The sequence below is a fragment of the Sinohyriopsis cumingii genome, chromosome 10, assembly GCF_028554795.1.
Source record: "Sinohyriopsis cumingii isolate HCF-2022 chromosome 10, ASM2855479v2, whole genome shotgun sequence".
NCBI classification, from domain to species: Eukaryota; Metazoa; Mollusca; class Bivalvia; order Unionida; family Unionidae; genus Sinohyriopsis; species Sinohyriopsis cumingii.
In genome coordinates this window covers 102,764,118-102,776,498 of record NC_142970.1, presented here as the reverse complement: position 1 = coordinate 102,776,498, position 12,381 = coordinate 102,764,118, and the positions used below count along the sequence as shown (strand labels likewise).

The window sequence follows — 12,381 nt, the reverse complement described above, 5'->3', positions numbered from 1 at the left end:
AGCGTTCATGATTTGCTAAGTTTAATGTGATATATCTCATGATTGTAATTTTCGCAAAGAAATGCTTCATAAAAGATTACGTGATATCGTATTTTTGCAAAACGTACACTTCTCCGTGTTTTTGGAGCACTTCCGTTGTCAAACCTTCATTTTTTGAGGTGGGTAATATTGCGCGTTGTTAAGCTCTTCAGTTTCGAAGGTAAGTAAATCCTATATAGGGGTGATCAGTTTTGAAAAAAAACGGTCAACGTCATGAAATCACACCGTGTCCTTATGTGTGTGTGTGTGTGTGTGTGTGTGTGTGTGTGTGTGTGATTTGGACTTTAACGTATCTTTTTATCAATTTTCCAGTCATATCGCTACGATGTCTACAGTGTGGTTGTTTATAATGATGTCTAGCACTGAGGCATCATGTCGCAGACATGTATCATCATGTCCTATCCAGTCACATTATCCTGACACCAGGCCGACCAGTCCTACCACTAACCTCTTAATGCTGAGCGTATAGCGAGGCAGCTGCTAGTACCATTTTTATAAGTCCTTGGTATGACTCGGCCGTGGTTCGAGCCCGCGACCTCTCGCATCCGAGGCAGGGGTTCTACCTACTAGGCCACCGGAGCGGTCCCGTGTCCTTGTGCTGTTACATCTAATTTGTACTGACCTTTATAGTAAGTCTTTCAAATTGCTTGCTTGTGAACTTTTTGAAGTATCGGGCAAATAGTTTAACAACACCTTAAATCTTCTTAAAAAATATTAGACGGAAGTTTTTCCAACATTTCCAAAAATGGGTAAAAAAATCGAGTGTATAAATCAATTTATACAGGCACATAGACACCGATAAATCTTCTATACTGACAAGTCCATTAACCAAACGTGGGTCACAATGACAAGCTTACTTTGTTGCTATTTAGTACCATCTAGTTATTAAATAATAATAATAATAATAATAATAATAATAATGATGATGATGATGATGATGTTACTACTACTGATGATGATGATGATGATGATGTCGACGACGGATATATTGTAGGGAATACGATGTCAGAAAAAGGGGGAAGACTAAAAACAGTACCAAGAAAAAGTAAAATTTAGAAAAGAAAATTAGATTTAAAAAGAGATCAGACTATAAAATAAATTGTCAAAATTCAACAAGAGTTGCATATATTCAGCGTTATTATGGATATGTACTGCATGTCATTACAAGCCCTGTGTCTAAAGGAGGGATCAATTCAGAGTTTAATGTTGTTTTTCCGAGTTTATCGTGATAAAAACTGTCAGTTGTCGAGTCACACAGCAAATAAGGCCAGAAGGGCACTATGCAATCTGTGTTTTATTCTACGATAAACCCAGACAAAAGCAACGTTAAACTCTTATAATTGCAATTCTTTATAATTGTATTTATTGATTATTGTTATGTTTCTTAAACTTAAAGATCTGCTACGTAGCTGCTACGTGGCTATTTATAGAACAGGGGATTCTCCATTTGCAACGTAATAGCTGCGCCAACATCAAACATTAAATTCTGCCAAGGTTTTGAACATTCCACAGCCTGGTCTTAATTTTTATCTAAATTGGCGTATGTGCTCAGAGTAGAAGTTCAATATTCAAATGAAACGATGTGTTGTTTTGTTGGACATACGAATGACTCTTGAATTTGATGCTTTCATGAGTTCATTGTGAATTGGCCGAATCGTTATTGCCCAGACACGTGAGTAACCAATTTTCGAGTCATTAAATCCATTTTCGTGTTGATTAACAGTTTAGGCTACCTACAGGGGTTACTTACAAATGAAATTAAGACTATAGGTAAACGGTTATTGTGATGCTGTTCCAATAGTCAAACAGTGCAAGACATCGACACTGACAGTTACGATGGGGGCTTGCGGTGTGCAGCGGATCACCCACCTACCCTAGTACTAATATTAGTACCCTTACTCGTACCTCGTGGACAGGGAACTAACATGAGCATATACGTGTTAATGGAGCAAGCCGGGTGTGAATCACACCCGGCGCTCGTTTAGCCTAATAAAAACACTTTAAACATATTCCTTGCATATAATCCAATAAATTTAGTAGTCCTCTTATTTAATACCGGAAGTATCGAAAATCATTGTAAAAATTGTTGTAAAATCTCGTTTACCTTTTTAGCCTTTATTTTCGTTTAGATCGTCCGCCATATTATTTCAAATAATGATTACTTCCGTTCTCAGCCTCGTTTGTTTGTGTGCCATATAAGGACATTGATGCCTTATTTGGAAATGTAAACAAATCGTAGTAAAAATTTGGCGCCGTTTGGGTCAGAAATTCTTCGCATTAAAAGTAAATACGGTTTATCAGCAACTTTGAAATTCCACCAAGAAGCGATTATTCGCCACTTGATTGATAATAATATAGCGTAGAATATCCAAAATATGGTCTGGCAAGCTCTTCGTAGAAAAGGGGTCACGGCGAGAGTATCGCGTTATCTGTCATGGCGGACAGGATGAGGTTAGAGTAACCATGCCAATTTATTTTATCGTGTAAGTGCTTAATAAATTCAAAATAAGCAAAACTTCTTTCACAACATGATTGTATTTACGTAGTTGATTTCTACACTGTTTGTTTTTCTGACTTTGGTGATGATTTTTTTTGCTCCATTACATGATATGGGATCAGTTCGTAGCCTCAACCACAACAAATCAAGTTGAGGCTACGACATCGTAGCTACCACCTACCCCAACATCGTAACTATCACGGTCGGCGTCTTACGTTGTAGGACTGCGAATCCAATTGTTATAGTGTTAGTTTTTTAAAAACCCTACCAATACCTATATCCACTCTGTTTATAGACGTTATTTCTCCGCACAGTTTATACAGAAATAAACGCAATTGGGTCTGATCACATGATTATGTTCTGACCAATGGAAATCTTCCCTTCATTTATCAACTGATGCAGCTGCAACTATTGACTGACAAAGGGTCTCAAAGGTAGTAAGTATCTTTTAATCTGCCGAACTGATCAATCCAACGCATATGTATAGGCATAACGTAAGGCTTCAGTTGGTGAAATTGGCTCAGTAATCTCAATTTTGGTTTGTATTTTTATATCAAAGCTCTCATGCTCGAGCTAAATACTCCAAAATGTTATAAGATGATATGAGTAACCCTAAGTTATTTAACTTTAAAACACAAGTTGAGAGACAATTTTAAAAAATTATGAACGCCGTGTAATTAAAACTTTGAGTTAATGTAAGTTATAGACTATCAACATTAAAGACTCTGACACTAACATTGACTTTTAGGCTTAAAAAATGTCGACAGTATACCTCATACTTATCCTCAGACTAAAATGAAAATATTCTGACATCTCATTGGTCAGTTACTTTGGCGTCAGCCAATCAGACGTAATAATTGTGAGTTCAGTTAGTGTTCAAGCATATGAATGTTGTCATAGTCTTTATACCTGGCCATGATACCGCAAACAATTGTCACATTTAAACTCACCTTAAACACAAATTTTTCTATATCTGACTGACCAGTGGTTTGACGATAACCGATCAAATACCAGAATTTTAAGCTGTTAGAACTGTTTGAAAACTAGGGACTATATCCATTTGTATCAACATAACTTATGTCTGGACTTAAACTTGAGAATGGAGTCCAATGATCAGATTGGCTGAAAATGACATAACATTGACCAATGAAATGTCTGGATTCGGCACTTAAATTGCAGAAGGGGGAAGGTGTCTTAGAATCCATATTAGGATAAAATGAGAAATTGGATCAAGCTAAGCAGCTCCTGAATCTGTCATTTAGTCTATTCACGAAGCTTAGTATTTGCATGAAAACTGCGCAGTATGCATATAGTGCAAGAAATAAAAAGGGTATGTGGTGTACGTAAAACGGACTATAGTGCCAGTAAGTAAAATGGTTTTAAAAAAACTTGTGACAGTAGAACGCAGTGTTCTAGCACTGTAATCCGATTAGCGCTTAATTTCCAGCGATCTGTTAATCTGATATGCTCTGTATGGTAGACGATAATTAGCAGGTAGGTAAAGATAGAGGTTCCAAAATTTATAAAGGATGACGTGATAAATATATGATGTATATGCAAATACATCTTGAAACAAAGGTACAACAGGCAAGAACTCGCAAAGATATGGCGTGTACTTGTGTTTGTGGAGAGAGAGAGAGAGAGAGAGAGAGAGTGGTGAAGATATTGTAGCCAGACTACATGTCATAGAATCCTTTCCATCCAAATGAAGAAACTATTGAACTATTGCCTCTTTTAAGGTAGTCTGAAATCGGAAAGAGAACGACTCTGCCCCATTACATTTTGACATAATAAGACTAGTCTTACCCTGGATAATGAACGGGAGAAACAATACTTAGCGAGCCGTTAGAACATTGCATGACCGACGTTGAACCTGACTAATATACACACATCATTCTCATAACACCTGGTTTGTGAGGACTCTTTTGTTTTAAGGTCCTAGTAAAGTAGGTGTAGAGGTACATTTTGCCTATCAAGTACATACATCCTGAGGGTATAAACCTTCATGTAATGGCCTCATCGATACAAACAAATTCTATTTAACATATGTATTCATGATCAATTAGCAGAGTAAATCACTGAAGTGAATTATACCGTTTTTAGTTGTCTCTGCCTTCCTAGAAACTTCGCTTGAAGTATATTTGTCTTTAACATAGGACACATCCTGGACATTGTATAGTAATAGCAAGTAACTAAGTCTTGTTTCACACTCTACATTTACAAGAGAGTCTGCTATGGACTATATGATATCAGGATCGCATTACTATATAACCGTAATAATCAAAATGTAATGGAAGCATTGAACTTTTCAAACCACAGCTGGTAGCAGCCCAGCATGCTGATCTATTATATCATATCACACAGTATTAAGCTGCTCTATTTAGTATATCAAGAAGTATTAAACTATTATAATATATAATACCACTCAGTATTAAACTGCTCTTTAAAGTATCACACAGTATTAAACGGACCTATTATATCATATCACACAGTATTAAACTGACCTATTATACCATATCATACAGTATTAAACTGACCTATTATATCATATCACACAGTATTAAACTGACTTATTATATCATATCACACAGTATTAAGCTGCTCTATTTATTATAGCAATAAGTATTAAAGTATTATAAAATACCACTCAGTATTAAACTGCTCTATAATATCATATCGCACAGTATTAAATTGACATATTGTAGCATATCGCACAGTATTAAACTGATTTATTGTAGCATATCACACAGTATTAAACTGCTCTATAATATATCACACAGTATTAAACTGACCTATTATATCATATCACACAGTATTAAACTGACCTATTATATCATATCACACAGTATTGAACTGATTTATTGTAGCATATCAAACAGTATTAAACTACTCTACTATTTCATGTCATATAGTATTTAACTGATTTATTGTTGCATATCAATAAGTATTAATCTGACCTATGATATCATATCACACGGTATTAAGCTGCTCTACTATTTCATGTCATATAGTATTTAACTGATTTATTATGGCGTATCACACGGTATTAAACTGACCTATTGTAGCATATCAAACAGTATTAAACTGCTCTACTATTTCATGTCATATAGTATTTAACTGATTTATTGTAGCATATCACACAGTATTAAACTGCTCTATAATATATCACACATTATTAATCTGACCTATGATAGCATATCAAACAGTATTAAACTGCACAACTATTTCATGTCATACAGTATTTAACTGATTTATTATAGCATATTACACAGTATTAAACGAACCTATTATATCATATCACACAGTATTATGTTGCTTTACTGTATTATATCACACAGTATTAAATTTAAAATTTACAACAGTCGCAGGATTGCAAAATTCGACCTTTCCGATAGATATATCTAAGATACCCTAAACATTAATATTAAAGGAAAAAATTGGAAAATGTATGGAGAGAGAAAAAAAAAAACAAACAAATTTCATATATTTCGATTCATAAATACTGCCTCTGACCTTTTAATGGCCGATTAGGTTGCTTCAAAGATTAGCCCCAGCACACATTTTTGTAAATGTTGTCTATCCACAAGACTTACAGTTTTAAAAAAGTAACGGATAATTATAACTCTTTACTTGGCCCTGTCTAAACACATTCACGAAGTTTTGTTTTGAGCGAGATATTTTGACGTTAACATGGAAACTGGATCCTTATTCGCAACGTGATATTGTTCCAGCTTTACAGAGACTTAAGCAATTAAGCACTCCTTCAACGGAACAGTCTGGTAGAAACTGGATCCTTTCGCAACTGTCACTTTCCTTTTAGAAATAAAGAAGGATTAAATAATCCACTTGTCTTTGTAAAAAGTAACTAACGAAAATGTCGATGATAATAACTGAATCGAACCGTGTGAATGAGATATGATAGGAACATATTGTTGTCAATACCCGAAGCAGACCAGAAAAGACAGTTTTTCAAACACCCATTTGTACAGGTGGTGATGTTTCAAAACCTTTTGTTTGGTATACTAATTTATCACAGTTAATGCACTCATGCATGTTTTTTCCATTATTGCTACCACATGTTTTGTAAAATAACTGATGATATTTGTATAGAATCAAGTTATTTAGTTACATACATACATATATACCTACCTACCTACCTACCTACCTACCTACATACATGCATACATATCGATTCCCTGAATTTCGGAATTTCTGGAAATGTATTACAGAAATGTCTTTTCAGGCAATGGTGGTTTTAGCACAGAAATAGCGCCACCCGGAAATCAGCCTGAAGTCATCTACCTTACAAGTCATGCCGGCAGTCTTGGACCGGGCTGCGAGTGCTACTTGTCCAAAATTCTAGCCCAAGCTAGACCATCAATACGTAGCCAAAACAAGAAGACCTTGACTAGCTTCATTTTACCCTTCATAAACTTTGGCTACAGATGGAGACGATTAACCTTTCACTACTTTGAATGAATCGCACACCTTTGTAACTGTTTATAACAATTTCTGACGTAATCGAAAGTTGCCATATAGCCTCTTTATTTCAACAAATGTCTAACGCCCCCAGAAAGCCATTTACCACTTTTAATCTCTCCTAAAAATGGGTGTTGTTGGAGAATATACTATTGCGAATGATCTGCCTTGTTCCCTTTGTTTTTGTTGTTGTAGAGGTGGTGGTCTTGCTCTACAAATCGATAGCATTCAACGCCCGCTTTAAAACTAATCTACTTAAGTGAGGTATTGACACAAATTACGACTTTTATGGTCAGTACTGCTCATTAGATACCCAAAGTGTCTACGTTTTGCGCTAGTGCCATGTAATGTTAGGATGACACAATCTGACGGGTACACGCATATTTCTCTTCAGAGCCGTGCGTACGATAGGTAAATTAGTAATAATGGAAAACAGTCATATAATCGTATGTAATTACTTGCCTTTACTAACGCATACTCTATTCTATGAAAGGAGAAATGCGTCAATTTGAGAAAATTATATCGTATGACATACATGTGAACAGAACAATGACGTAATTTTATCAAATTGTTATACAATGTCAATATAATGTTCCCTGGTATGTTTATCTGACTCCTAAAATATATTTGTGCATTCGTTACGGTAAAATCAGATTTTAATGATCATATCGTGTGATTTAAATAATCATATCGTGTTATTTAAATAATCATATCGTGTGATTTAAATAATCAAATCGTGTGATTTAAATAATCAAATCGTGTTATTTAAATAATCATATCGTGTGATTTAAATAATCAAATCGTGTGATTTAAATAATCAAATCGTGTGATTTAAATAATCAAATCGTGTTATTTAAATAATCATATCGTGTGATTTAAATAATCAAATCGTGTGATTTAAATAATCAAATCGTGTTATTTAAATAATCATATCGTGTTATTTAAATAATCATATCGTGTGATTTAAATAATCAAATCGTGTGATTTAAATAATCAAATCGTGTTATTTAAATAATCATATCGTGTGATTTAAATAATCAAATCGTGTGATTTAAATAATCAAATCGTGTTATTTAAATAATCATATCGTGTGATTTAAATAATCATATCGTGTTATTTTAAGTTCATATCATTCATCACAAAACTAATATTCGTCACATGTTCTATAATTTTCCCAAAGATTTATAAGACTTCATTGATAGGGACATTAAGTCCATAGGACTTTCATTTATGACAATATCGATGGTTATCTGTCATGCTATGGGTTTTGCTTTAAAACATATCCCTTATAATATGGGGCAGCACAAAATGTATTATGGGATTGGGTCCCAAGGGAAGGGATACACGAGAGAGGTTGAACTTATTACTTACTTGACTTCTATCCTCTGTCCATCTAGGAAGAAGAAAGGAAAAGACACAGACGTAACCCATCGCTTAAGCTTTAGACATTCGAAATAAGGCTGAGACCAATATTCAACGTCTTCAGAAATAGATAAAGAGACTCTGGCTTCACCGACGTTGACAATTAAAGAACCCGGATTTGAATCATTCAACCGCACGGTATTGTTCCAACTTTCGGTCAATAATTTAGTATAATCCTTTTCTTTGTGAACAAGGTAGAATGTTTCATTTTTAAAGAACTGTCCAACCTCGGTGGCATTTGAAAGCCCAGAGGCCGTCCTAGATACGTAAAGGAAGAAACCGTTCTGAAAATAAATCCCACCACCTGCAAGTAATTTATCACTTTCAATAGTGTTTCGTATTAAAGATGCAATTATCTGTATGTGCGCATCATGTATTCGACTGATTTCAAGAGAAGGATCATGATGAAATAGTGTAGTCAATGTGTTGGCAATAAAAATACCTTCTTTGGCTTGCTCTTTAAAGTTGCTGAATATACTCTTAGGAAATTCATATTTAAATTCCTTTAACGTAATTGTATTCCCTTTGCAATCAGAATGGTTTGCTTTTAAAATAAACTCAAAAATTTTGTTTAAACGTCCGGAATCGTCTCTTGTCCCTGAGGACAGTAAATTTGTTTGCGAGCGCACCTGCCGTAGGTGCTTGGACGACGTTTTTAGCTTCTCGGAATAAAACATCAAAGAATAGTGATTAAATTTAGGTGGGAACTTTAAGTCTGATAAACCTATACAATCTACTTTCGTGTAAATAATCAGATCCATTATCATGAAGAGTACACATGTCAGTCGAACAAGCAGCATATAGGCATCCATTGCGGTAGTGTTCAATTAGTAGAAGAGGACGCACTTTATTTGCATCATGACTTTCGTCCCGGACAATATAATTTTCCTCTGTTCACTGATAGAATGGTGATATTCCAGATGTAATAGCATGGTTGAACGGAGACAGAACGACGAAGAAACACGCTGTACAATACGTCATATTTTTAAAATTTCACACGAAGCTAAATATTAGAAAAAGGCCGTAAATTTGACATCAAATACAGAGAGAAATTATCCTGAAAGTGACGACAACTATGTTTACAGCAAAATGTGTATGTACGAAATATTATGGCAAACGTGTCAATAATTATATAGTTATGAGAAGATGGTAGTGGTGAACATTTACGAGAAATTCACAAAAACAACGATATAATCCATAAATGACGAATGTATATCATCATTTAGTGAAGAGGATACTAATTAATTTGGTTTTGAATTTCGTTGCATACAGATAACAAACGGCCAGGAGGATGACACATGTCCAATAACCTGTTTAGCATTAAATACTTTCAGACGACATCTTGTAATCGTGTCTCCTCTGTCCTCTTCGAATGAACAGCAGTATAAATTGTACCAGAGCAGACATTCCGCATGGCTCAGACCGTATTATAATGCTATGGCTCTATTTCTTTAGAGCAAGAAATGAAGAAAAAAAAATCAATAAAAATCACAGGCCATTTTTGCCCACATATGAACTCAAACAAACACATTGCTCAAGAATTCCAAGTCTTCTACACGTTCGGAAGCCGCCATTACAAAAAATTGTAAGTAGGTACAGATTTATCCTGGTGGTGACTTTTTATTCCCTGGTGAGAATAATCCGGTGTAGCAGCCGACATTTTTTTCACAACCTATCTTTTCCGATAAACAGACCTCCCCTCATTCTCATCAGCATACCATTAAATATTTCTCTGTTCGAATCATCCATATTTCCTCTCTTTTTTATACTACGTCCGTCATCAACATAGTACACAGGCAAACACAAAATCGCCATGTTAATGTTGTTTGCTGCTGATACAGGGCAGATCGCATGTAGAATTCCAAGAAAATGGGTCTAACCTAGTAGCAGACGAATCCACTGTACAGCTAAGGTAATGGAAAGGAAGCGAGGCAATGAACATAAATTAATACATTTGCGGAGATGCAGCGCTACTGAATTCGTCTACCAGAGGTTGCAGCATCTTTGTTTGGTTAATATAGATTTTTTTTACAATCTGGAGATACTTGTCCAAATCCAGAGCAATTAGACCATGCTAAAGCTGGTTCAAGCTTCATATTTTTGTTTATATTGATTCGAAATGTCTCTAACACCAGATAGTAGATCTGATTTAGAGAAAGAAGGCATTCAGGTGAAACCATTAGTGCTTCAGGGATTTCGCATTATTCCAATATCTCGACGACTGGTAATCGATAGAAGGCCGTGAAACTCAAGTCGGGTTTAACGGCAGAACGTATCGATGTTTCTCACTTCACGTGCCACACATGTAGGTTTTAATTAAAGTCTGTTTCGAAATTTGTCGATTTTCAAGAAAGTTAATTAAAATCTTGTGTGTATATTTATGTGCACAGCTGTGATGGAATCATCAATGGACATGTGACACGCTTACAGAGTAATCGAAAACCATGTATGATGTATGGACGATATACTAGAGGAAAATTAACTCTCTAGAAAATTAACTTTATGGACACGATTGAAATGAGTATATATATATATATATATATATATATATATATATATATATATATATATATATATATATATATATATATATATATATATATATATATATATATATATATATATATATATATATGCCTTGTAGATAAGCACTAAACTTCTTTGAAGGTCACAATATATATATATATATATATATATATATATATATATATATATATATATATATATATATATATATATATATATATATATATAGATAGATAGATAGAGAGATAGATAGATAGATAGATATACTGACAGTTTTAAATCTGAACGTCACATGGCCTTTGCTGAGGAGAAAATTTGATAACAAACATGTGAAAATGGAGAAAATAATTATTGCATAATTTATTTAATTTATAATGATTGCCATTAAAGTTGCTCAAATAAATTAAATGGGTTGGATGTAAAAGGTCAGCATAAAACAGACAGTATATCTCTGTGACTAAACAGGCCTCAGCAATGGTTTACTAAACACTTTTTGAAGAATAATTTTCAAAACTTGTCGGCGATGACAAATATCTTAAAATTAGAAATAATTAATTACATTGAACGTAGAGAGAGCTTATTCTCTCTATCAAGTGAGTTTTGAGAAAACATTTTCCACACAATAAGATCTTCAAAGTGACTACATTCCCTTTATCCAGCAGCAATTTACCAATTAAACGAGTATATTGCCATATCACACTGCTAACCCTATCTCATAACTGTAGCGGGCACAACATTTTATCGACTATAAACGTTTAGTGAATTGAGCGTAGAGGGCAAAGAAGATTTAGGTAAGTATAAATACCCGTTACAAGCAAAATTTGTCTCAAACAAACTGAATCGACTTTGTAACGAAAATTTAAGGACGATAAAACAATGAGTACAGTACACACATGATGCATTCTTCGTATGTGTATTATGGAATAATCGACTGTGTCTCAAATGTCTCAAATGGTTTTCATTTCTATACATTTCTCAATAATAGAAGTCGTCATTTCTGTATTTTTTTCTACGGCTTTCCTTAATTACACGGTAATGTGAATATATAGTCCTTATGTCAAAATTGACAATTTAAAAAAGCGTCTCGTTTTGCATGACTTCTTCATAAAATAATTGTTTAAAAAAATATTTCGTGACTTCAAGAGATTTCGCGCTAATGTTGAAAACGTGTATCATGCAAAACTTACCATTATGCTCGAACTTTATTGCATTAAAAAATAGATATTCCAATCGTACTGAGAAAAGTTATTCACTTTTATCTGGTATATTTAACTGATTTTGATGAGCAAAACATATGAACAGAGCGAGTTTTAAAACATCAAAACTATTTTGATTTTTTATGTCTATGCTAACGTCAATGTATTTTATCTAAAATTAAAAATGTTTAGGTACTCTGACAAAACTATTTCATTATTGAA

The 12,381-nt window shown here is 34.1% G+C and overlaps 1 protein-coding gene across 1 annotated transcript in view; it reads right to left on the bottom strand.

The window, feature by feature from the left end:
- Positions 1-10,436, bottom strand: part of LOC149790740 (metabotropic glycine receptor-like) — a 120,411-nt gene extending 109,975 nt beyond the window's left edge. Inside the window, exon 1 of the mRNA XM_089972792.1 lies at positions 8,387-10,436. Coding sequence (XP_089828918.1) covers positions 8,387-9,249 — 863 coding nt within the window. The 5' untranslated portion in view covers positions 9,250-10,436. The remainder of the gene's footprint in view (positions 1-8,386) is intronic.
- Positions 10,437-12,381: the final 1,945 nt, after the last annotated feature.